Below are 27,211 nucleotides of genomic sequence, written 5' to 3'. Positions count from 1 at the left end.
GTAGCCATGCCAGCCCAGGACCTCCACATCCGGCTTCTTCACCAGCCACCCAGATGACTGCTGATGAAACTGTGGGTTTGCACAACCAAAGAATTTCTGCATAAACTGTCAGAAACCGTCTCAGGGAAGCTCATCTGCATGATCGTCGTCCTCACCATGGTCTTGATCTGACTGCAGTTCGGCATCGTAACCAACTTCAGTGGGTAAATGCTCACCTTCGATGGCCAATGACACGCTGGTGAAGTGTGCTCTTCACAGATGAATCCCAGTTTCAACTGTACCTGGCAGATGGCAGACAGCTGTATTGCATCGTGTGGGTGAGTGGTTTGCTGATGTCAATGTTGTGAACAGAGTGCCCCATGGTGGCGGTGGGGTTATGCAATGGGCAGGCATAAGCTACGGACAACAAACACAATTGCATTTTTGTCAATGGCAATTTGAATGGTTTTCTGATCTACAACCCTAGTTTTTTTTAAGGTGACCAACAGATGTATAGTGTCACGCCCTGGCCATAGAAAGGTTTTTATTCTCTATTTTGGTTAGGCCAGGGTGTGACTAGGGTGGGCATTCTAGTTTATTTATTTCTATGTTGGTGTGGTTCCAAACAGAGGCAGCTGTCTATCGTTGTCTCTGATTGGGGATTATATATAAGTTGTCCTTTTTAGTTTGGGTTTTGTGGGTAGTTGTTTTCTGTTTAGTGTCTTCACCTGACAGGACTGTTTCGGTTTTCCCTCTCTGTTATGTTTGAGTATTAAATTTATCATGAACACTTACTACGCTGCGTTTTGGTCCACTCCTTCATACGACGATCGTTACAGAACTACCAACCGAAAAAGGACCAAACAGCGTGTTCAAGAGGAGCAGGGATCCTGGGCCCGGGAGAAAAGAGAGAGTGGAGGACATCCTGGTCCTGGGAGGAGGTTAGAGCAGGGGACAAGACCCTGCCACGGAAACAGGTGGAAACAGCGAAAGAGAAACGGCGACGATACGAGGGGACACGGCTAGCACGGAAACCCGAGAGGCAGCTCCAAAAAGATTTTGTGGGGGGGCACACGAGGATAGTGGCTGAGTCAGGGTTCAAACCTGAGCCAACTCCTCGTGTGCTTACCGTGGGGAGCATGTGACTGGTCAGGCACCGTGTTATGCAGAGATGCGCATGGTGTCTCCAGTGCCGATTCATAGCCCGGTGCTCTCTATTCCAGCTCCCCGGGCTAGAGTGGGCATCCAGCCAGGACAGGACCAGGATATCCTGCGCCGGCTCTGCGCACTGTGTCTCCGATGCGTCTGCACAGCCCAGTGCGTCCTGTGCCAGCGCCCCGCATTTGCAGGGTGAAAATAAACATCCAGCCAGGACGGGTTTTGCCAGCTCTACGCTCCAGACCGCCAGTGCGCCTCCACAGTCCAGTACGTCCTGTGCCTCCTCCTCGCACTCACCCTGAGGTGCGTGTATTCAGCCCAGTGCCACCTGTACCAGGCCCCCGCACTAGACCTCCAGTACGCCTCCACAGTCCAGTACGTCCTGTGCCTTCTCTCCGCACTCGCCCTGAGGTGCGTGTCATCAGCCCGGTGCCACCGGTACCGGTCCCACGCATCAAGCCGGTCCCCAGTCCGGTGCCTCTGGAGTCGGTCCCCAGTCCGGAGCCGGGCCCCAGTCCGGAGCCTCTGGAGTCGGTCCCCAGTCCGGAGCCGGGCCCCAGTCCGGAGCCTCTGGAGCCAGGCCCCAGTCCGGAGCCTCTGGAGCCGGTCCCCAGTCCGGAGCCTCCAGTGACGGGCCCCAGTCCGGAGCCGGGCCCCAGTCCGGAGCATCCGGAGCCGATCCCTAGTCCGGAGCCTGTGGCGACGGTCCCCAGGTCCGGAGCCTCTGGAGCCGGGCCCCAGTCAGGAGCCGATCCCTAGTCCGGAGCCTGTGGCGACGGTCCCCAGTCCGGATCCTGCGGCGACGGTCCCCAGTCCAGATCCTGCGGTGACGGTCCCCAGTCCGGATCCTGCGGCGACGGTCCCCAGTCCGGGGCCTGCGGCGACGGTCCCCAGTCCGGGGCATGCGGCGCGGTCCCAGTCCCTGCGGCGAGTCCCCAGTCCGGGCCTGCGGCGACGGTCCCAGTCCGGGGCCTGCGGCGACGGTCCCCAGTCCGGATCCTGCGGCGACGGTCCCCAGTCCGGATCCTGCGGCGACGGTCCCCAGTCCGGATCCTGCGGCGACGGTCCCCAGTCCGGATCCTGCGGCGACGGTCCCCAGTCCGGGGCCTGCGGCGACGGTCCCCAGTCCGGATCCTGCGGCGACGGTCCCCAGTCCGGATCCTGCGGCGACGGTCCCCAGTCCGGGGCCTGCGGCGACGGTCCCCAGTCCGGGGCCTGCGGCGACGGTCCCCAGTCCGGATCCTGCGGCGACGGTCCCCAGTCCGGATCCTGCGGCGACGGTCCCCAGTCCGGATCCTGCGGCGACGGTCCCCTGTCCAGAGCCTCCGATGATGATCAGTGGTCTGGTTCCTCCGGCGATGATCTGCGGCCCGGTTCCTCCAGTCAAGGTCCATGCACCAGGGCCGCCACCAAAGTGGAGGGATCTGCGGGCGGAGGGGGGTCTACGTCCCGCTCCAGAGCCGCCGCCGTAAAGGGATGCCCACCCGGACCCTCCCCTTTAGAGTCAGGTTTTGCCTTTTGGGGGGGTACTGTCACACCCTGGCCATAGAGAGGTTTTTATTCTCTATTTTGGTTAGGCCAGGGTGTGACTAGGGTGGGCATTCTAGTTTCTTTATTTCTATGTTGGTGTGGTTCCCAATCAGAGGCAGCTAGCTGTCTATCGTTGTCTTTGATTGGGGATCATATATTGGGGAGGTAGGGTAGCCTAGTGGTTTGAGCATTGGACTAGTAACCGGAAGGTTGCAAGTTCAAACCCCCGAGCTGACAAAGTACAAACCTGTCGTTCTGCCCTTGAACAGGCAGTTAACCCACTGTTCCTAGGCCATCATTGAAAATAAGAATTTGTTCTTAACTGACTTGCCTAGTTAAATAAAGGTAAAATAAATAAATATAGAAGTTCTCCTTTTTCGTTTGGGTTTTGTGGGTAGTTGTTTTTTGTTTAGTGTCTTCACCTGACAGGACTGTTTCGGTTTTCCCTATTTGTTATTTTTGTTTGAGTGTTTTAAGTATTACATTTATCGTGAACACTTACCACGCTGCGTTTTGATCCACCCCTTCATACGATATAGCTGTATTCCCAGTTACGTGAAATCCATAGATTAGGCACTAATTGATTTATTTAAATTGACTGATTTCCTTATATAAACTGTAACTCAGTAAAACCTTTGACATTGTTGCATGTTGCATTATATTTTTTATATTTTATATATATATTTTTTATATATATTTTTGTATATATATTTCGCCGGCTCTGCGCACTGTGTCTCCGATGCGTCTGCACAGCCCAGTGCGTCCTGTGCCAGCGCCCCGCATTTGCAGGGTGAAAATAAACATCCAGCCAGGACGGGTTTTGCCAGCTCTACGCTCCAGACCGCCAGTGCGCCTCCACAGTCCAGTACGTCCTGTGCCTCCTCCTCGCACTCACCCTGAGGTGCGTGTATTCAGCCCAGTGCCACCTGTACCAGGCCCCCGCACTAGACCTCCAGTACGCCTCCACAGTCCAGTAGGTCCTGTGCCTTCTCTCCGCACTCGCCCTGAGGTGCGTGTCATCAGCCCGGTGCCACCGGTACCGGTCCCACGCATCAAGCCGGTCCCCAGTCCGGTGCCTCTGGAGTCGGTCCCCAGTCCGGAGCCGGGCCCCAGTCCGGAGCCTCTGGAGTCGGTCCCCAGTCCGGAGCCGGGCCCCAGTCCGGAGCCTCTGGAGCCAGGCCCCAGTCCGGAGCCTCTGGAGCCGGTCCCCAGTCCGGAGCCTCCAGTGACGGGCCCCAGTCCGGAGCCGGGCCCCAGTCCGGAGCATCCGGAGCCGATCCCTAGTCCGGAGCCTGTGGCGACGGTCCCCAGGTCCGGAGCCTCTGGAGCCGGGCCCCAGTCAGGAGCCGATCCCTAGTCCGGAGCCTGTGGCGACGGTCCCCAGTCCGGATCCTGCGGCGACGGTCCCCAGTCCGGATCCTGCGGTGACGGTCCCCAGTCCGGATCCTGCGGCGACGGTCCCCAGTCCGGGGCCTGCGGCGACGGTCCCCAGTCCGGATCCTGCGGCGACGGTCCCCAGTCCGGGGCATGCGGCGACGGTCCCCAGTCCGGATCCTGCGGCGACGGTCCCCAGTCCGGGGCCTGCGGCGACGGTCCCCAGTCCGGGGCCTGCGGCGACGGTCCCCAGTCCGGATCCTGCGGCGACGGTCCCCAGTCCGGATCCTGCGGCGACGGTCCCCAGTCCGGATCCTGCGGCGACGGTCCCCAGTCCGGATCCTGCGGCGACGGTCCCCAGTCCGGGCCTGCGGCGAGTCCCCAGTCCGATCCTGCGGCGACGGTCCCCAGTCCGGATCCTGCGGCGACGGTCCCCAGTCCGGGGCCTGCGGGCCGTCCCCAGTCCGGGGCCTGCGGCGGTCCCCAGTCCGGATCCTGCGGCGACGGTCCCCAGTCCGGATCCTGCGGCGACGGTCCCCAGTCCGGATCCTGCGGCGACGGTCCCCTGTCCAGAGCCTCCGATGATGATCAGTGGTCTGGTTCCTCCGGCGATGATCTGCGGCCCGGTTCCTCCAGTCAAGGTCCATGCACCAGGGCCGCCACCAAAGTGGAGGGATCTGCGGGCGGAGGGGGGTCTACGTCCCGCTCCAGAGCCGCCGCCGTAAAGGGATGCCCACCCGGACCCTCCCCTTTAGAGTCAGGTTTTGCCTTTTGGGGGGGTACTGTCACACCCTGGCCATAGAGAGGTTTTTATTCTCTATTTTGGTTAGGCCAGGGTGTGACTAGGGTGGGCATTCTAGTTTCTTTATTTCTATGTTGGTGTGGTTCCCAATCAGAGGCAGCTAGCTGTCTATCGTTGTCTTTGATTGGGGATCATATATTGGGGAGGTAGGGTAGCCTAGTGGTTTGAGCATTGGACTAGTAACCGGAAGGTTGCAAGTTCAAACCCCCGAGCTGACAAAGTACAAACCTGTCGTTCTGCCCTTGAACAGGCAGTTAACCCACTGTTCCTAGGCCATCATTGAAAATAAGAATTTGTTCTTAACTGACTTGCCTAGTTAAATAAAGGTAAAATAAATAAATATAGAAGTTCTCCTTTTTCGTTTGGGTTTTGTGGGTAGTTGTTTTTTGTTTAGTGTCTTCACCTGACAGGACTGTTTCGGTTTTCCCTATTTGTTATTTTTGTTTGAGTGTTTTAAGTATTACATTTATCGTGAACACTTACCACGCTGCGTTTTGATCCACCCCTTCATACGATATAGCTGTATTCCCAGTTACGTGAAATCCATAGATTAGGCACTAATTGATTTATTTAAATTGACTGATTTCCTTATATAAACTGTAACTCAGTAAAACCTTTGACATTGTTGCATGTTGCATTATATTTTTTATATTTTATATATATATTTTTTATATATATTTTTGTTCAGTGTATCAATATCAAATCATTTCTGTGTAACAATTAAGTACCTAACATATAATCTTTATTTAAATTAAAATGGTCAAAAAGAAACAAAGAGCAATTTGTCCAGCAAACATTTTTCTAGGACTGTCTGGAAGTGAACTGTGAGGGGCCTAATTGGACCAGCCTAATGGGAGGGATATGTAACCTGAAAACTAGCTGTTATTGGCAGAGGTTTGAAACTCAATTTGTTATTGGTCGATTAACTTTTCAAACGTTAACTTGTCATAATATGGTCATAACACTGTCATGACCCATATATTTACACCTGTTGTGACTTATATTCCGTAATTTTTTGTCTGGTTATGACACCTACATAACAGTGTCAAACCACATTTATTCAATTAATTTCCCTGCCAAGAAATGTCCTTTCATTTGGAAGTTTGTTTCTTAATTCCTTTGTTGTTGTTGCAAGGAATTCTTTACAGTCATGTTTTTTTCTCATCATATTTTAAATCACTTGTAGAAAATACACGTTATGACACTGTCATGAAGCATTATGACCATCCTGTGTCACTTTACTTGGACTAAGACAATGCACTTTAAGCCAGTTGAGCTTGCTCCTCATGCTTTGTCCTGCTCCAGCATTCATTCCAGACATCAGCAACAGAGCGTTGGAGTAGGTGTAGGTATGACATCAATGTGTGCGCAATTCCAATGATAATTTAATATGTTCAATTTCAGGAAATATAAAACAAACATACTGTTGACAAGTAGCCAGACATAAAATAATGTAATATACAATATGTCACAACAGGTCTAAATGTGTGTCATGACAGTGTTTTGACCATATTATGACAGGTTAGGTGATGACATGGGTGTCAAGTAAAGTGTTACCAATAGCTTATACCGCCTGGTGATGTCGCCAGGCAGGCCAAAACTCCCTCCCGCCAAAACACACTTACATTTCAGGCGGTCTATTCAAGCAGCTCTTACACTAAAACGTCATTATCATAATTTTCACAATTTCACAGTATTATTCCAACCTCATAATGTGAAATAATCACAGAGTGCACAAAACATTAAGGACACCTGCTCGTTCCATGACAGACTGACCAGGTAAATCAAGTGAAAGCTATTATCCCGTGTTGATGTCACTTGGTAAATCCACTTCAATCAGTGTAAATGAAGGGGAGGAGACAGGTTAAATAAGGATTTTAAAGCCTTGAGACAATTAAGACATGGATTGTGTATGTGTGCCATTTAGAGGGTGAATGGGGAAGACAAAATATTTAAGTGCCTTTGAACAGGGTATGGTAGTAGGTGCCAGGAGCACCAGTGTGTGTCAAATACTGCAACGCTGCTGGGTTTTTCACGCTCAACAGTTTTCCTTGTGTGTCAAGAAAGGTCCACCACCCAAAGGACATCCAGCCAACTTGACACAACTGTGGGAAGCATTGGAGTCAACATGGGCCAGCATCCCTGTGGAATCCAGGTGGCGTGGCGAGAATCCGTCTCCTCACCACGTGCTCTCACCACTGGTGTCCCCCAGGGCTCTGTTCTAGGCCCTCTCCTATTCTCGCTATACACCAAGTCACTTGGCTCTGTCATAACCTCACATGGTCTCTCCTATCATTGCTATGCAGACGACACACAATTAATCTTCTCCTTTCCCCCTTCTGACGACCAGGTGGCGAATCGCATCTCTGCATGTCTGGCAGACATATCAGTGTGGATGACGGATCATCACCTCAAGCTGAACCTCGGCAAGACGGAGCTGCTCTTCCTCCCGGGGAAGGACTGCCCGTTCCATGATCTCGCCATCACGGTTGACAACTCCATTGTGTCCTCGTCCCAGAGCGCTAAGAACCTTGGCGTGATCCTGGACAACACCCTGTCGTTCTCAAATAACATCAAGGCGGTGGCCCGTTCCTGTAGGTTCATGCTCTACAACATCCGCAGAGTACGACCCTGCCTCACACAGGAAGCGGCGCAGGTCCTAATCCAGGCACTTGTCATCTCCCGTCTGGATTACTGCAACTCGCTGTTGGCTGGGCTCCCTGCCTGTGCCATTAAACCCCTACAACTCATCCAGAACGCTGCAGCCCGTCTGGTGTTCAACCTTCCCAAGTTCTCTCACGTCACCCCGCTCCTCCGCTCTCTCCACTGGCTTCCAGTTGAAGCTCGCATCCGCTACAAGACCATGGTGCTTGCCTACGGAGCTGTGAGGGGAACGGCACCTCAGTACCTCCAGGCTCTGATCAGGCCCTACACCCAAACAAGGGCACTGCGTTCATCCACCTCTGGCCTGCTCGCCTCCCTACCACTGAGGAAGTACAGTTCCCGCTCAGCCCAGTCAAAACTGTTCGCTGCTCTGGCCCCCCAATGGTGGAACAAACTCCCTCACGACGCCAGGACAGCGGAGTCAATCACCACCTTCCGGAGACACCTGAAACCCCACCTCTTTAAGGAATACCTAGGATAGGATAAAGTAATCCTTCTCCCCCCCTTAAAAGACCTAGATGCACTATTGTAAAGTGGCTGTTCCACTGGATGTCATAAGGTGAAAGCACCAATTTGTAAGTCGCTCTGGATAAGAGCGTCTGCTAAATGACTTAAATGTAAATGTAAAATGTAAATGAACGCTTTCGACACATTGTAGAGTCCATGTCCTGACGAATTGAGGCTGTTCTGAGGGGAAAAGAGGGGGATGCAGCTCAATATTATGAATGTGTCCTTAATATTCTGTATACTCAGCGTATATACACAACACAGGAAATCACGCTTTTGACTGCACTTCGCCTTTAAAAAGGTTTACTACGTTTAGTCTAGGTCCATCGGTTCGTTTTTCACCGCAGCTGTATAGCCTTATTTCCAGGCCACTAAAGAGTTAAAACACACCTTTTTCAAACTCAAAAACGAATTTAAAACCAAACTCACACGTTTACGTGTCAAAAATCACACACCGGTGATTGTGAGTCACACACGTCAAGATACAGGCAGATAGGTGTTACGTGCAAAGGGCATCCGATCACTCAGTGATACCTGTCGTGGCGGCTGCCTGTCTGAAGGCAGCAGAGTCTACGGGAATTATATTCTTGTGCACCAGCTCCATGGGGCCAGGTCTCAGGGCCAGTTTGTCATTGAGGTTGTCTGCCAGGCGAGCTCTCTTCAGCCTCAGCTGAGCCTCCACAGATGATATGTCCCCCTCCGGGTCTACATATACACAGCAAGCAAAACCACACTATTAACTCCCTTGACTATTAACGTTTTTGTATATGAGTTGATTAAGGCCAGCTGGGCCTTAATGCTCCTCATCTGAATCTCCAGTGCAGGGAAACAATTGAATGGAATGATATTAAGCATATTTCATCGGCTCCTTCTAATTTAGAACTATTGCCGTCTCATTAAGAATTGACAGAACATTTTAAAACAACAGTTATACGCTTACATCTGCCGAGCCACAGAGTCATCATTTTGTACAGACCACAAATTATAGTTACATCTATCTAGTCCAGAGTACGGCTATTGGTTACAATCACTGATCAATATCCTTTCCAAATAGAGAAACTACTGGACTACTTTAAGAGTTAAATGACCTTCAGGAGAGAATATCCAAATACATGCCTAAAAGACCAAAAAGTGGAGATTAGAAAAGAACACAGTGAAATCTGATCGGTAAATTGAACAAGTGGGTGTTAAATCTAACACTTTTGAAGTGTTTATCTGGGCACCACCAGAAAGTGTTAAGCTTTTAACACCAACACTTTCCAACACCAGTGGCATTAAAATGGTACACTAACTCAGTGTTAAAGGTACACTGGTATGGGTTTCACTAATACCTGGCATTCAACACCTTAGAATTAGATTTTTACACTAGGTCAGTGTTAAAGGTACATCAGCCACGTAGGTACGGGGTGGGTCCGGGCCCATCCGCCCACCCAATCAAATTGGGCAAAAAATAATATTATACAATTTTTTTTTTAATGCTCTCTTCTTGTCAGTGTTCCAAACAGGCAGAGGTGGGTAGTAACACGCTACAAGTAATGCCTTTACATACACTTAAGTACATTTAAACTAAAGGGGAGGAGAATGGGCCAGCCAAGAAAATGAAAGACCCTTCCAAGTGTAAAGGAGCGGTTGGGAAGAGAAGGAGGACAGAGGGTAAATCCTACCTTGGCAGGAAAAAGATGATTGAGTTGACTTCGGCAATTGATATCTGCACTGCTCGATCATTTATAACTCACATGATTCTTACCTGAATACCTACCTTGATGTTTAATCCCATGCTGAAATGTGTCTCTTTTTGCATACTAGTAACATGATTGATAGTGACATTTCAATGTTTTCTGGCTGTTGTAACACCTACCTGATCCTCCTTGGTCTTCCATTCTGAGTACAGAATGATAGGTATATCACACTTGGTGTAAATCCTTTTAGTACTCATTCACCATCACACGTACCTGAAATTCTATTGTGAAATAAATGTTCATTCATGCTATTGAAATTTTGATTCTAAACTCTTGAGTAGCAATTACCTTTTTTTGAATGGAATTGAACACACTGATACAGTAAATATTAAGACAACTTTGAAAAGGACCATCATTGAAACTGTACAGCCTATGGACTTTGTTTTGATGTCAGTCTTCATTGGAGACTACCTGTGCTGGAGGGAGGACATCTGCAATTTAGCCGCTAACGCAGCCGCTACTCTTCCTGGGGTCCACAAGATTACACTAAGTGGTTGTTCTTTGTGTTTGCTGTCACAGTTTACCAGGTGTAAAAAATGCTAGTACTTACACTATATATACACAAAAGTATGTGGACACACCTTCAATTTAGTCGATTCGGCTATTTCAGCCACAACTGTTGCTCACAGGTGTATAAAACAGAGCACACGGCCATGCAATCTCCATAGACAAACATTGGCAGTAAAATGGCCTTACTGAAGAGCTCAGTGACTTTCAACGTGGCACCGTCACAGGATGTCACCTTCCCAACAAGTCAGTTTGTCAAATTTCTGCCCTGCTAGAGCTGCCCCGATCAACTGTAAGTGCTGTTATTGTGAAATGGAAAAGTCTAGGAGCAACAACTGCTCAGCTGCCAAGTGGTAGGCCACACAAGCTCACTGAACGGGACCGCCGAGTGCTGAAGCGCGAAAAAATAATCTGTCCTCGGTTGCAACACTAACTACTGAGTTCCAAACTTCCTCTGGAAGCAACGTCAGCACAATAACTGTTTGTCGGGAGCTTCATGAAATGGGTTTCCATGGCCGAGCAGCCTCAGACAAGCCTAAGATCACCATGCGCAATGCCAAGCATTGGCTGGAGTGGTGTAAAGTTCACCGCCATTAGACTCTGGAGCAGTGGAAACGCTTTCTCTGGAGTGATGAATCATGCTTCACCGTCTGGCAGTCCGACGGACGAATTTGGGTTTGCCAGGAGAACGCTACATGACCGAATGCATAGTGCCAACTGTAAAATTGGGTGGAGGAGGAATAATGGTGTGGGGCTGTTTTTCATGGTTCGGGCTAAGCCCCTTTTGAAGCCAGTGAAGGGGGCCGAATAGGTGAAATATGTATAAAACAGAGCACATATGCACGCAGTAAAATGGCAGCATACAATGGCATTCTAGACAATTCTATGCTTCCAACTTTGTGGCAACAGTTTGGGGAAGGCCCTTTCCTATTTCCATGACAATGCCCCGGTGCAGAAAGCGAGGTCCATACAGATATTTTGTTTTCGAGTTTAGTGTGGAAGAAATTGACTGGCGTGCATAGAGCCCTGACCTCAACCCCATCACACACCTTTGGGATGAAATGGAACGCCAACTGTAAGCAAGGCCTAACCGCCCAACATCAGTGCCCGACCTCACTAATGCTCTTGTTGCTGAATGGAAGCAAGTTCCTGCAGGAATGTTCCAACATCTAGTGGAAAGCCTTCCCAGATGAGTGGAGGCTGTTATAGCAGCAATGTTCCAACATCTAGTGGAAAGCCTTCCCAGATGAGTGGAGGCTGTTATAGCAGCAATGTTCCAACATCTAGTGGAAAGCCTTCCCAGATGAGTGGAGGCTGTTATAGCAGCAATGTTCCAACATCTAGTGGAAAGCCTTCCCAGATGAGTGGAGGCTGTTATAGCAGCAATGTTCCAACATCTAGTGGAAAGCCTTCCCAGATGAGTGGAGGCTGTTATAGCAGCAATGTTCCAACATCTAGTGGAAAGCCTTCCCAGATGAGTGGAGGCTGTTATAGCAGCAATGTTCCAACATCTAGTGGAAAGCCTTCCCAGATGAGTGGAGGCTGTTATAGCAGCAATGTTCCAACATCTAGTGGAAAGCCTTCCCAGATGAGTGGAGGCTGTTATAGCAGCAAAGGAGGAACCAACTCCATATTAATGCTCATGATTTTGGAATGAGATGTTCGACAAGCAGGTGTCCACATGTTTGTGGTCATGAATTGTAAGTAGTTTTCTGGCCGGATACTTTTTCACTCTTACTTGAGAAGTTTCTTAAGAGGGCTACTTTTACTCTTACTTGAGTAAATTACAATCAAGGTGACAGTATGTGTACTTAAATGCAGATTTTTCAGTACTCCACCCACCTTTTCAAACAAGGAACTATTTGTCTTTTTACCTAAATATGCAAACACCATCAGATGGAATTCCTAGCAAGCAGTGCTGGAATGACGTTCCCTCTCCTGGGAACGTCAAAACATAACTAACTGAAAGCAAGACCTGCAATAAGCCATAAATATGACCGCATTGAGGCATATGTCACTGTGCTTCTATGGCTATATGTACCATGCCACTCCCTACCTCAGTTGTTCATTTAGCATACAAGTCAACACACCTATATTTTTAGCTTGAATTAGCATTAAAACGGAACATGCCCAATGAAAAAAATGTGTAGAATTGCATAATTGCAACAAATGTCTGGCTACAGTACTGAGGTACACGTATGGTGTTCACTGACCTTACAGTAAATCCTCCAGTGTTAAATCCACAGAGAGTGTTACGTTTAACACTGGTTCATTGTCTATATGGATCCACACCTTTCAGTGTTAATTGCATATTTCCCAGAGTGTCTTGCCTTTTGAGTGACTTGTAGAGTTACCACCCATGACTGTATTTGTGACAGAGACATGGTTGTTTCATTCATACATTTTCAGTCCAGTGGCCTTCACCAAGTGTGATCCTAAATGAATATGTTATCATGAAATTGTATTCCATGAAATTGTAATACAAAACAACACATCATTTATAAGGCCTAGTTTTACCCTAATACAATGGCCTGCAACTCATGGTTTACAGGTCACATCAGGCCTGCAAGTCACATTATGCTGTGATGTGTAATTCCTTTTGAAATCCAGCCAGAGTGGGGATATCCAACATTAAGAATTTGTATTCGCCCACAACCTGCATTCAGAATGGCTGCTGGGTTGGGAAGACTAAGACATGAGACTACATAAAGCATTTCAGTAACAGGTGCAATACATCCAAGTAACATTGGATTTGTTTATCAAAATGTATGTTATTTATATTTGACTAGCGTAAGATGAATCAATCAATCAATCAATGTACATGCAAAAACATAGATATTGAAACAAACAATCAACAGACCATGCTGAGAAATATAATAATGATGGTCATGGTTGTGGTTTAACACTGGTTATTAACACCAACACGGGCATTCTTTTACATCAATGAGTGTTCATTTAACACTTACAGAGTCAATTTAACAACTGAATCAACTCTAGAAATGTTACACTGAAAATCCAACACTGGGTAACACTGGCCAATTTGACACCCTGATTGAACAACAGTATTTTTTTAACAACATCTTAAAAAGCAATATAAAAGCAACTTCCACCTGACTGTGCTGCTGCTCCAGTTTCAACTGTTCTGCCTTATTATTATTGGACCATGCTGGTCATTTATGAACATTTGAACATCTTGGCCATGTTCTGTTATAATCTCCACCCGGCACAGCCAGAAGAGGACTGGCCACCCCACATAGCCTGGTTCCTCTCTAGGTTTCTTCCTAGGTTTTGGCCTTTCTAGGGAGTTTTTCCTAGCCACCGTGCTTCTACACCTGCATTGCTTGCTGTTTGGGGTTTTAGGCTGGGTTTCTGTACAGCACTTTGAGATATCAGCTGATGTACAAAGGGCTATATAAATAAATTTGATTTGATTTGAATACCAGGGGGCATTCATAGTGGCACAAAGTAACACCACATCATCACCAAAACTGCCCTCACCAGGATATGAACACGGGCGATTTTGCTGTGAAGGTAGGCTGTAAGAAAGGAAAGGTAGAACGAAGGAAGGAAAGAAAGATGTATGAGCAATTGACTAGGGCCTTCTGTGTCCTTCCCTAGAGGGTACAGGGATCACCTGCTGGCCCGGTCTGTCCTGGCCTGGTCTGTCCTGGCCTGGTCTGTCCTGGCATGGTTTGTCCTGGCATAGCAGTGGTCATGTTGCTAACCAGCCACATGGGATGCGATGGTGAGATCACCGTCTGCTAATACACCATCTGCCCCGGCCTGTCACTCACTCTGTCCGCTTCTCTCACTCTGACTCGCACATGATTCTAGCCTGACATAAGGGCTGCAGAAGCTTTATAGAGATGCATGAAGACCACATAAAAGAATCTCCAGCACAACACAGCTCCTTCATATCAACTCTCCACGTAATATAAAGTCTGTACAAACAACATATAACAACACTCTCCGTGACGTTAGCACTGCAGATTACATCACTCTCCAAATGCAACAATTTAAGCACTGTCCAGACACCGAATAACAACACAGCAGGGCATTAGTGTTTTTACACAGCTCTCCAGACTATTATCTCTTATAGAAACATACCCTGTGGTAGGAGTCAGTCTACTTTACAGTTGGCACCAAGTCAAAACATCCTAAAGCTAAACTAAAACTCGCTATTTACTTTCTGTCTAATTTAAACCTCACTTCAGATCCCAATCCTATGTGCAGTATATGGTGCTATTAACGCAGTAGAATAAACTATACAGTACTAATCATAGTTTTTACATTGGCCCTATGGAATAAAGAAAAAGTACCACATCTAGGGAAATGGAGATTTGTGGTGAAACGACACGCTTATCGTGTTAGAGGAGTAGAGGACTTAGAGTGTGTGTGTGTGTGTGTGTGTGTGTGTGTGTGTGTGTGTGTGTGTGTGTGTGTGTGTGTGTGTGTGTGTGTGGGTGGGTGCGTGCGTGCGTGCGTGGGTGGGTGTGTGTGTGTGGGTGAGTGCAAGTGTGTGGACTCATCCTCAGCCAGCCACAAGCCAGAGAGCCCTGAGAGGCCGAAGCAGCACTCTGGGATACTAATAAACACCAGATGTTCCCTGGGTAATATATACACACACCCTACGCCGTGTCCATCTCACACACACACATGCAATCACACACGTACACACTTGTGCATACAATACTGATAATGGTATTCTGTCAAAAATGATTGACATTGAAAAACAATATGATTAAATATGAGCCTTATTTACATAATAAAACTGCACAGAATGAGAAATCCCATTCTCTCTCCATCACACTGTGAGAGGCTTGGATTTGGCTGCCTAGTCCCTTGTCCTGTGAAGGATAATACATTGTGTGTGTTTGTGTGTGTGTGCAACCAGTGGTAAGTGTGCGAGGGAACGGAATCCAGAGGCCCAGCATGGCCTATCAGTTTCTGGGAGTCTGCCGGAGATAAAGCAGCTAGGGGAAACGTGATTGGTCGACAGGGCAAATACTATTTCAGAAGAATTTTTCGATTGGCCGTTTATCTGCTGATTGTATGCGAGAGGTCCGCAGTACACATGGAAAGGTTTTTTGAAGATTTCTCTGAGTGCCGTCTATTAACACACATTCATGGGCAGTCATCCCCCCCCCTCCACACACACACAAACACACACACACACTGGCAGTGCTAGGCCTCTGGATTGAATTCCCCCTGCACACACACTTACCAACGGTTATCTCACTGCTGGAGCCCCAGTGAAACGAATGTCAAACCGTGCCAGAGAGATAGCATTCAACAACCCTCCCTACTACACTACAACAACCCCCTAACCCCAGCCTGCAGCCGGTTTATAAATACTCATACAAGTGCACTCACACAGGCTACAACTCTGGACTGTATAGTGGAGATGACTCGCGACTGGCTTCTCTCACAGACGTTAGCCAGTTTGTATTGTAGCCCTACTTTTATGAGCAGATGAAATATACCGGTTTCGTGGGTGTGTGTGTGTGTGTGTGTGCCCCTTTCTACCTACCTGTCTCCCTGCCTGCCTGTCTGTCGGATACTCCCTTACTGTCTCACTGTGCAAGATGATTCATGGCTTCCACATAGATCACAGAGGTGATCATATATCCGCTATAACATATTATGGGGTTAGAGGTTTAGATCCTAGATCAGCTTAAACATTGTGTTATCAGGATAGATGGGTCTCTGGTTACAGTGTTAAGGACTACGTTGTGTTATCATGAGGTAAGTGCGTCAGCTCGTAGAAGCAAGGCCCATGTAGCGTGTCTTGTTTCATCGCCGTTGTCAGTTGCAAGTTAAATCTCTCTCTTTTTCTATCGCTCTTTCTCTCTCACTATAGTAATGCAGTACATGGTGTCACACACACTTATGAGCGGTGTGTGTGTGTGTGTGTGTGTGTGTGTGTGTGTACACATGCGCATGACTTCGTGTGTAAAAGAGTGTTACTCACGAGGCATGATGCCTTGGTCTGCAAGCTGTTCTCGAGTCCTCCTCTGCTGAAGTCTTAACTGCAGAACTATAGGGGGAGAGATGGAGAAGGGAGGGAGACAGAGAGGTGAGGGAGGGAGGGAGACAGAGAGATGAGGGAGGGAGGGAGACAGAGAGATGAGGGAAGGGCAGAAAAGGGCGAGGGAAGGAGATACAGAGGAGGGGTAGAGAGACTGAGTATGCTACTAATGTCAGATGACCATAGCAGCAGAGAAAGTATAGTTATGGTTGTGTGACGGTTAGAGAATCGGGTTTGACAGTTTCATGGAGCAACATCAACGAAGTTTCAGTGATAGAACACACCACTGTTTCAAAGTTCTCAAAGTTCTGATGCTCCCGTCCTCAAAACAAGCTTCATGCCAATCTCTCTGTGTGCCAATGACGTAGAAGAGTTGCACAGACACACAAAACAAGGAAGAAATGGCACTGTGGGCTGACAAATATTTCTGTGAACAGGATGCAGGGAATGATGAACACAGCTCCTCGCCTTTAAACAGATCTGCTAGGCAGTGTGTGGTCTGGCAGGGTGTGCGTCTCTCTGTGTTCTGACAAATACACTGGCCCATAACCTCAGCTGGAGGGTCTCACAGTGGCACCCTCCAGCTGATATTGTGGTATGATGTGTTCTTTCTCATGTGGATCTACTGATTCTCGTTGTGTTTCTCTTTAGGCTTATCACTCTTTAGCTGCTCTGGGGTTGGAGTGGACCGTTGACTGGACAGAGCTGCTACGTAGAGTCTCAGAGATCTGTTTTATCAATTCGCCATGGGAACACTGTGACACATACCGAGCGATGTTTGAGGAGTGGTGGACACTACCGATGAAACGTTTTTGGTTGAGAGAATGCCAAGAGTGTGCAAAGCTGTCATCAAGGTAAAGTGTGGCTATTTGAAGAATCTAAAATCTAAAATCTATTTTGATTTGTTTAACATTTTTGGGAGTTACTACATGATTCCATATGTGTTATTTCATAGTTTTGATGTCTTCACTATTATCCTACAATGTAGAAAATAGTCCAATTAAAGAAAAACCCTTGAATGAGTAGGTGTTCGAAAAGTTTGGACCAGTAGTGTGTGTTTTGGTCTGTGTGTGTGTGTGTGTGTGTGTGTGTGTGGTTTGGCTTTATCTCTCCCTCCTCTCAGGCCATCTACTTCTGTTTCATAATGACACACACACACACTTCTCTAAACATCTGGTTGAGTTTACATCCCCAAGCCGTAACCTCCTGACCCGTACATCAGATGGCAAGAGCACAGCCATTCACTCTGACAGGACACTGTGACAAAGTATGTCACAGATACGGTTCAAGTCTAGAGCAAACCATTTTTCAGTATAGTAACCCTTCGAAATGACTTTGAATCTCTCTCTTTATCTCCTCGCTTCCTCTCTCTTTCCGCCAAGGGATCAGTAACCCACCGCACTGCACCCACCGCACTGCACCCACCGCACTGCACCCACCGCACTGCACCCACCGCACTGCATAACACAATTATTCTTAACACCTTATGGATCTCTAAATATCTGATTCATATCTTATAAACAGCTCATAAATAGCCCGTCCAATTGTCAAAAGGGCCTGTGTCCCCCATGTCAGGAGAGTCTGTTCACTGCTCTGGTGATCTCAATTACTGGCATAGCAATTAACATTGACTGTACAGAAATGTCGATCAGTCTAATCAAATCAAAAAAGATTCCTGGAGCAAAAAGACACGGCAACACAGTCATAACAACCATGGCACAGCTGTTGTCAAAGCAGCTGCGATGCTCCTGGAGAGGTCAAAGGGTATAGTTAAGGGTTTCCTCTAAAGAGGAGTTCCCCAAACAAGACTACGGTTTCTAACATTTCTTTAACCTGAGCGCTCTCTCTCTCTCTCTCTCTCTCTCTCTCTCTCTCTCTCTCTCTCCCCCTCTCTCTCTCTCCCCCTCTCTCTCTCTCTCTCTCTCTCTCTCCCTCTCTCTCCCTCTAACTCTCTCTCTAACGCCTTCCACACATTCACTCACAGTGCCAATAAACACGCACCCTTCTGCTTCCACACACTGTTTAATTTATGGCATTAGGGCCAATCATTTTCAGATCCATCCTCACCCTGTCCCACCCTGGAAGTGTGGTGCCTGTCAGTGTGTAACAGAGTTGGCTCTGAGCTGAGTTATAGTTACTTCCCTGCTTTATATTACCAACAACTGGCCCTCTGAAACCCCACAGAGATAGCACAGACACGCCAGCGCTACTGTTAATCACAACTCAGTTCAGGGAGAGAGAGCTATAGAGATATAATACACCGAGTTTACGTAGGGAAGCTTGGTGTTCCAACTGCCAGGTCGCAGTTGTAAATGAGAACTTGTTCTCAACTAGCCTAACTGGTTAAATAAAGGTGAAAAAATAAATGTCAAAAATCATTAACAAGCTAGATGGACACTACTGGAACGTTATATCAGGGTTTACAACAAGGTTATGTTAACCCTAAACCTAAACCTAGCTCCTAACCCTAACCATTAACGCAATTCTAACCCCAACACTAATTCCAACATTAACCCTCAACCCCCTAGAAGTAGCATTTGACCTGGTGGGGACTAACAAAATGTCCCCAGACAGTAAGAATTGTGGGGGACTTCTGGTCCCCACTAGAATAGTTCAACATATCCACGTCCCCTAGGACCCCTCTGAGATCCTTATCCCTCGCTGCTAGAATATCTCACCCGTAGTAGTTCCCATAGCTTACTGTTGTCGGTGTGAGCATGGAGCTGGCAGTAGTAGAGTTGGGAGTTTGAGTCCAGCATAGGTCACTACATAAATGTGTTAACTGCGTGTTCACGGCCTAACACAAGCCTCTCTCTCCTTGACAGCCAACCAGCCACGGACCGAGATTATTTCAAACGTCATTTATTGTCCTGGCGACATCCATTTCCATTGACTGGCCAACTTCCTCTAATAAACTGGAACTCCGAACACATAACATACATGAAAGGGCTGTAACATTACATCACAAAAAAAAAACACGTCCCCAACTGTAATAACCTCAGCCAGGCTCTCCGTCTCTCTCCGTCTCTCTCTCTCTCTCTGTGACCCAGCATGTCAGACTAAACACTCTCCCCACGTCAGCAGTGCAGTAATAACTGGTCTATCAGCCTAATGTGTGTTACACAGCAACACCAAAACACCAAATCCCTGAGCCGCTGCCGTGTGAAAGTCTCTCTCTCTCTGACCATACCACTACAACGACTTCAGCCCTTACATCTCGCTCTCTCCCCCCAGAGCCCAGAGGTCATTTCCCAGCACGCGGTTGCTGGTCTAAACAACACAGAGGAAAAGCACAATTTGGGCTGCGATTGCTGGTAAGCAATTACCGCGCCGAGTGCAGAGAGATTTGCACTGGAGTCAAATAAAGAGAGAGAAAGAGAGTTGGCAAAAGCCTTTCAAGTATTGTTGTTCCCTACGTTTTGTTCACAGTGAAATGAATCACTGGATAAAATGCTGCTTGACTATAAACCGTGTGTATCAAACTGTGACAGCAGGACATGGAGAAAGTCCCAAGCATTAGACTGGCTGTGTCTCTGGCTGTGTCTCTGGCTGTCAGTGACATTCCCTTCAGAGAGGGGGCAGTATTGTTCACAGTACAGACATATACATAGAGACAAAAGTTGCAAGATAAAGAGTAGACTGCATATACAGGAGACATGGAGAGAAGAGAGAGAGATGGAGAGAGACGTTTGTATGTGTGTGTGTGTGTGTGTGTGTTTAAGTGTATGAGAAAGAACAGAGATAGAGGGAGATACAAGGAGAAGCCCGAACAGCTGCTGTGTGTTAGAAGGGTTTAAAATAAGTACTGTAGTCCACACTGTTCTGAGACAGGCAGGTAAGGTCACCAACACACACCACACATACACACGCGCACACACACACACCGCTCTCATCACAGTCTAATGCTGACAACCTTTAACCTCCCACTACTCTTTCTTCAAAAGCAAACAAGTACGTGACCCTGCACAAGAGAACTCTTGTAAACAAGTGCACAAGGTTGGGGTCGATTCCAATTCAATTCAAATATATTCTTTTCAATGAGGATTTTAGCTGTTCTTGAACTGGAATTTTAGTTCACGTCCCGAATGAACAAAATCTAAATGGGATTGATCCCAACCACACACGTACCCGGGGTCACGTGTTTTGACTTCTACGAGCGGCTCAATAACAAAGCAGCTACACACCAGAGCATCTACAGAGCAGAGCAACGTGATGAAAGGGAGTCACCTCTGGCGGGTGGTATCCTCCATCAACTCTGTGATGACGGAGTCCCTCTGCTCCTCCTCCACAACATTATCAGCCGGCCCTACTAAATGACACACACCTGTCATCCAACCTCCCTCATCCTGCTGGTACGTCTCTGTGCTCTGCTGCACGGGAGGCAACGCCAATCACACTCTACCACAGATGAAGCATAAAGAAAGAGCATGTACCTGTACTACTGTACACTATCAACACAATACAAGTACAGACGGTGGGACAATGGCATTGAAACAAATACATGTTCCTTATTCCACGCCAGCGCAAATATTGTATCATATGTTAGAGGCCGTTCATGCAGTACATCAACAAAGTGCCAGTCCAAAGGGTTGGATGGACAAATGAATGGACAATTGCATAGGTGATTACCGATAGGTGAGTAAACATGAAAAGATACACACGCACGCACGCACACACACACACACACACACACACACACACACACACACACACACACACACACACACACACACACACACACACACACACACACACACACACAGTATAGGATCTTACCTGATCTAAACTTGCTTCGTATCAGTATGGAGTGTTCAGAGCCCAGTAGAGTCATAATGTCCCAGTATGGTTCCAGTGTTCAGGAGGGAAAAATAAAACTGGCACAAGCGACGGGACAGGACACACAATTTCACTTCAATGACCCTGCCTCTTCCTGGGACCGGAGACCAAGACCGAGACCGAGACCAGAGCTGGCCAAACGCTCGTCATCAACAACACAACAGCTATTACAAGAAAATAAGAAAAAACGGTGGTGTAGCTCTCGTATCTCTTCACTCCTCTCTCTCTCTCTATTCTCTATTCACTCCTTCTCTCTCCCTAGGGTAGCTGTGGGAGTCGGACAGTGAGGCAGACAGCCAGGCTTTGGTCCCATGTAGCTCTGAGCTCTGAGTCTCCACGCCAGAGAGAGTAAGTAGAGTGATATGCCCTCTGCTGGGAGGAGCTAACCACTGAGGCTTCCCATAGCCCCTCCCACAGTTCCCCTAACCCCTCCTCCAGTAGGTAATGATGTCCTCTGCACAGAGGGACTAGGAAATAAAAGTTCCAGTAGCTCCTCCTCCTAGGGAGAGGGAGCCAAGAGGACTCCAGGCTGGAGGGCTGGACTGGAGACTCCCCCAGACCTTCTGAATATGTTACTGCTCTGACACAGACATGCTTAGACACACACAGATACATGTACATAGACAAACAAGCTGATATACTGACTGTACACAGACACACAACCCCCCACCCCAACAAAACATACACAATTCCTTTAGACTATCACACAAGGGAGGAATATAAAGCACACTACCTGTGTCATAATGACTGACGTTGATGTGTACAGTGAGAAGTAGTATGACTCTCTGGTCGATAATCAACAAGGCTTCCCTTCCTCCATCTCCCACATACCAGCCTAGCATTTGTCAGTTTCTGTTCTCTCTCTCGCTCTCTCTCTCTCTCTCGCTCTCGCTCTCTCTCTCTCTCTCTCTCTCTCTCTCTCTCTCTCTCTCTGTCTCTCTCTCAACATGCACACCAATCTGAGCTGTGTGCCTGCTCTCCTCAGAGACGACATTAAAAGCTCCCCAACAACTGTTTTAAAGATCATTCAGGGCTAGTCTTACATATCTCTCAACACTCAACCCACTCACATCATCACTCACCTCTCCATTCCCAACTCCTCGAGGCCTCGTTCAGCTCAGATCATATAAACTGACATACAGCTACAAAACGTTCTTTACTATCCTCAACTACACTCACAGAGGCCTTGCTTCGGGACCTTCAGCTAGTGTCAGACTCCTATAACATCTTAGTTCAGTTCCACGTGGTCGTAGCTGGTGTCCATGGCTGCTGTTGGTCTGACAGGGCAGCAGGTGTTAGTGTGTGTGTTGTTTCAGAAGGCTACTGTTCTTTTCCCTACAGATGAATAAGCCTTCACCGACTACAGCTGGGAATGTGGCTGAACGCTCCTGATGCCACTGTCACTGTGCCTTAGCCTTGGCTGCTCCCATCCCGGGGTCCTACAGGATCTGGCCCAGTTCATACACAGCTGCAAGCTGCACACATCAAACCTATCCAAAGTAAAAAACACAGTGTCGGATAGACTACATCTCCTCACAATGAAATTCCTATAACCCCAGCGGAACATTTTACACAACAGGCTACTTGGGTTTAATGACTAAGGAATGCATACACACACGTTTATTAATTTAAAACAATAAATGACATTAAATTGAAAATCGTAGCTGCTGGCCATGGCTATGACGTGTGTTGGACTGGACTCTCATAGACTTACAATAGTAAAGTCAAATATTTATGTAAGGACATCTTGGGCTGCAAATCCACTGGGTTCCCTCTGACAGTCCTGGGCACTCAGTGCCTTACACACGCACACGCACACGCACACACACACACACACACAGACACACACACACACACACACACACACACACACACACACACACACACACACACACACACACACACACACACACACACACACACACACACACACACACACACACACACACACACACACACGCACAGCTCCTGGCCTCCCTAATTAGCAGGTGAGAGTGCTTAAAGGGAGGGTTGGTGGTTGGGTCTGACAGTGTACACACAGCATGGGAGGGAGATTCCTGGGGAGGTCACCCAGTCCTGGACTAATTCTCCCCTTTAATTGGGCCGTGTGTCAACGGACGTGACAAGTCTCATCTGACCTGTCTGGAGCCTCCGTATACTCTGTGTGTGTGTGTGGTGTGTGTCTCCTCAGGAAGAGATTCATTACCTTGGGGTTATGATTTATGTTTGTGTACATAGTACAGCATTAACTGGCCAACATACCCTCTACACAGTATAATGGTCATTTTAGATACGCTACACTGTCATAATACAAGTCATGTGTACTCAGTGCCAATAACAGACAGTACTGTTTTTCAGCAAAGGTTAATCAAGAACTACACTAGTGCAGACAGCTTTATCAAAAAAGGAATATTATGAACATTTAGTGTACACTTGCTTTCTAGTGTTACAGACACAGGGGGAAATGTCTCATTTAAAAGTTGAGAGTTAAAAAAAAATGGAATAATTTGAAGTGAAAATGATGTATAAAACCTAGGATGAACTTTGACACAATGACTAGTCAGACAAATCAACAATAAAGTTTGCATGGATGAACTGTACAGAACATTTTCTTTCATTTCAAAACAATGGCACTAACCCAACCTTTGTTCATTTCACGACACTCTTAGAAGTAAAGGTGCCTGGAAGAACCTTCTGGCTTGCCACACCGGCGGAACCTTTCCAGCTGAAAAAGGGGTCTTTGAGGAACCCTTTGGAACCTTTTTGTGATGGGAGGGGTTTCATTTGTAATAATATAGAGATGGCAGCCTATCAGATTGGAGGCGTGACTTTCACATGGTTATTTTTGGTCAACCGTTAGCGTAAATGTCATTGTGTTAAGTTTGTACAATGCAAGTTCAAATGTTCCTTGAATATTTATGCATGTTACATATTCTAATATAGTATTAACATTGCTGATTCCCACTTTGGGATTTGCATAGGCTCTTGAGGAAGTTATACAGCTCTGCCAGCCTCACTGAAGCTACAAATCTGTCCGTGTTTAACCTTAACATGTGATGACAATACAACAGAACAGGTGAACAGGAATGCCAGCCTCACTGAGCCACGCCTCAATTCAAGGCTTCCCCCAGGAGCCCCTCAACTAACCAAGGTGCAAATATGAACTATTGATAAGCAATTGTTACTTGAGGAACTCCAGGGTTTCTCGAGTCCCCAATATTTCTTAGAGTGCACACTGCACAGTGCATTACTGGGACCCAGTTTTTTCCCCTCAAAATAGCCACTGATAGGAAGTATTGCATGCTTCACATCTTTGACATACAGCATCTCTGTGCATGGATTCCAGTTGTCCCTCGGCCATTTGTCAACCAGTGTATGTAAAGGAAGTGTGGTGGATTGTGGTAGTCTGAATCATATCACAAGTGTTTTATACCATGGTAACTATCCTCTCCCTTCTCCCTATCCTCCCTCCTCCTCTGGTCCCCCAGGAGAAGCAGCAGCCTGCTGGGCTGTGAGGCAGACTGGAGACTAGAGACAGAAAAGCAAAGGAAATCACTGTGTCTCCCCTAGAGGAGACCTGGGCCAGGGTGAGGAGGAGAGGAGACGCAGTAGAGGGGAGAGGAGGGGAAGGAGAGAGTGAGAGAGGAAGGGGAGAGGAGGCCAGAGTGAGTGAAGAGGTTTGTCATGGCAGAAGTGGCCTGGAGACGGTGGGGGGTCTGAGGTGTGTATGTCTGTCTGCAAGCGTGCGTGCGTCGGTGTGTGTGCGTATATATTTCCAACTGTTCATGCATGTGTGTGTGTGTCTGTGTGTATGTGTAGGGGAGGGCAGACATAGCAGCCGTCCCAGCCCTAACAGCAGCAGCTGGCTCTTATCTGTCTGAGAGCCATAGGTCTCCGTTTCAGACGGACTCCTTTAATGGCTACACCCCCTCTGCTTACTGTCCCTGGCCAGGCCCACAGTACCAGAGAAACATGTACACTCTCCTCAGGTAAACACTCCCAGAGGAGGACCAATTAAATCATATATCAGAAACACAAGCCACGCAGGACTACCAGGCTGGTTTACATAGAAGCCACGCAGGACTACCAGGCTGGTTTACATAGAAGTCACGCAGGACTACCAGGCTGGTTTACACAGATGCCACACAGGACTACCAGGCTGGTTTACACAGAAGCCACGCAGGACTACCAGGCTGGTTTACACAGAAGCCACGCAGGACTACCAGGCTGGTTTACACAGAAGCCACGCAGGACTACCAGGCTGGTTTACATAGAAGCCATGCAGGACTACCAGGCTGGTTTACATAGAAGTCACACAGGACTACCAGGCTGGTTTACATAGTAGTCACGCAGGACTACCAGGCTGGTTTACATAGAAGACACGCAGGACTACCAGGCTGGTTTACACAGAAGTCACACAGGACTACCAGGCTGGTTTACATAGAAGTCACACAGGACTACCAGGCTGGTTTACATAGAAGTCACACAGGACTACCAGGCTGGTTTACATAGAAGTCACACAGGACTACCAGGCTGGATTACATAGAAGCCACACAGGACTACCAGGCTGGTTTACTATACATCACCATTGCAAATGACATGGAAACAAGGAAATCTCCGAAAATGGTATTTTAGAGTCTCCTGTTACTCCTATTACAGTACATGTGTTATCTGGGAAGAGAGGGACACTGCAGGGTGATAATAGGTCTGATTTTAGGCTGGATTAGTCAACACTGATAGGCCTGAGAATGATTCATACTTTTATCAGAGCAAATCGGCCTTATCAGAGAAACACAAACGTTCTCACGACCAGAGGGAAGAAATGGTGAGACAGAAGAAGAGAGGGGGGGAACATAAACGACAGAGTAGCACAGACACACAGACTGGGGGAAAGGTAGAGAGAGTAATAGAGGCAGAGAGAAAGAAGACAGAGATAGCAAGAAAGTGAGACAGTAGGAGAGATAGAAAGAAAGGGAAAGAGTGTTTGAGACAGATTCAGTGCCAAACGAGGGTTAAACCCCAGTCTGGCGCTGTTCTGTGCTGGGTTCTCATTAAGGTTCCAAAGAGAACACATAGAACCCAAACTAGACGTGACAGATAGGAGGGCTGGGGCCAACAGATTCCCAGGACTACTGTAACTCTCTCTTTTAATTTTTGTGTCTCGCTCCCTCTTTCTCTATCGATGTCTCTCTGTCCCCCTCTTTTCAACATTTCGGACTCTTTCTCAACCCGCCCCCCTCTCTCTCTCTACACTCTGTCAATCTTTCTATTGTTCTCCCTCAACCTCACAGACCCTGGGATCAGAGGGTTGAACGTGTGAGCCGGGGCTATCTTTCCCTCCCCTTATCTATCCTTATCTCCCCTTTCTCTCTCCATCCATCTCTCTCGCAGTCCCTTGGCTGCAGCCAATCTGAATGGAATCCCAAAACACAACAACGGGTGCGATCACACCATCCCGGACCCAGATTGAAGCCTTCTCATGCTAAAGCAAAACAGCAGGGATATTATTTGGTGTCTTTGTGGTTGTTTAGAGTTTGGCAATTGACTTTGCCTCCACTTCAGTCTGGGACGGCTGGCACGTGGCCACAAGGAGAGGAGGAGAGGAGGGAGAGCAGCGAGATATGCCTGGAGGCATCAGTAGAGAAGGCCCTGCTTCACTACGGCTTAGGCCTAACTCCTGGTTATTATCGTGGGCTTTGCGAGGTATTCCCAAAAACCTCTGTACACTTTAATATCTGAAAATGTAATAACTCCCGGTCGACTTTGTTGTTGTTAATGTGTGTCTATGACTAATAGTTTTTGATGGATGGAAAGCACTTCAAAAAGAGATACGATTTAGGCTATTCCAAAATGAGATTCCTCTGGCTTCAACAAGTGAGTATCAGACAATCATATTTGGAGCTGCTGGATCGTGAGTCATTAGTTAAGACTTAAAGCACGAGGCTTCCCGTCAGTGTCATTCCTGTCACTCTCACCAGCCCTCACAGACATGAGTTGGAAGGAGAGGAAAGAAAAACTCTCCAAACAAGGTACAATAGCAGATCCAGGAAAGGAGATAAAAGAGAATGGATAGAACGGATGGACAGA

The 27,211-nt window shown here is 47.6% G+C and overlaps 2 protein-coding genes across 9 annotated transcripts in view; one reads left to right on the top strand and one right to left on the bottom strand.

Annotated features, from left to right (window-relative positions):
- Window positions 1-27,211, bottom strand: part of myocd (myocardin) — a 149,137-nt gene that overhangs the window by 11,563 nt on the left and 110,363 nt on the right. For 4 of the 6 annotated variants that reach the window (XM_029684913.2, XM_029684915.2, XM_029684918.2 and 1 more), the window contains exon 5: window positions 16,232-16,297. The exons of 1 other annotated variant lie outside the window; for it this stretch is intronic. In XM_029684913.2, coding sequence (XP_029540773.2) covers window positions 16,232-16,297 — 66 coding nt within the window. Of the gene's footprint in view, window positions 1-16,231; window positions 16,298-21,064; window positions 21,479-27,211 lie in introns of those variants that run through there. One more of the 6 variants, XM_029684916.2, reaches the window with a different exon arrangement.
- Window positions 15-23,719, top strand: LOC115144142 (uncharacterized). Of its 3 annotated transcripts, XR_003865783.2 has the most exons (4): window positions 25-317; window positions 16,940-17,142; window positions 21,392-21,472; window positions 22,466-23,719. XR_003865783.2 is itself a non-coding variant. In XM_065002471.1 (2 exons), exon 2 carries the CDS (start codon window positions 1,279-1,281, stop codon window positions 1,894-1,896), a length of 618 nt encoding a protein of 205 aa, XP_064858543.1. In that variant the 5' UTR covers window positions 15-317; window positions 819-1,278; the 3' UTR covers window positions 1,897-1,930. The 3 variants fall into 3 exon arrangements, 1 of the variants encoding a protein (XP_064858543.1); XR_003865782.2 differs by having other exon boundaries at window positions 28-317; window positions 21,392-23,719; XM_065002471.1 differs by lacking the exons at window positions 16,940-17,142; window positions 21,392-21,472; window positions 22,466-23,719 and adding an exon at window positions 819-1,930 and having other exon boundaries at window positions 15-317.

This window comes from Oncorhynchus nerka, linkage group LG16 (genome assembly GCF_034236695.1).
Source record: "Oncorhynchus nerka isolate Pitt River linkage group LG16, Oner_Uvic_2.0, whole genome shotgun sequence".
Lineage (NCBI taxonomy): Eukaryota > Metazoa > Chordata > Actinopteri > Salmoniformes > Salmonidae > Oncorhynchus > Oncorhynchus nerka.
The sequence above is the reverse complement of the archived record's forward strand: the minus strand, read 5'-3'. Positions and strand labels throughout refer to the sequence as shown.

What these genes read in the sequence shown, in the direction of transcription:
- LOC115144142 (XM_065002471.1), top strand. Translation starts at nt 1,279, where the DNA reads ATGCGTCTGCACAGCCCAGTGCGTCCTGTGCCAGCGCCCCGCATTTGC.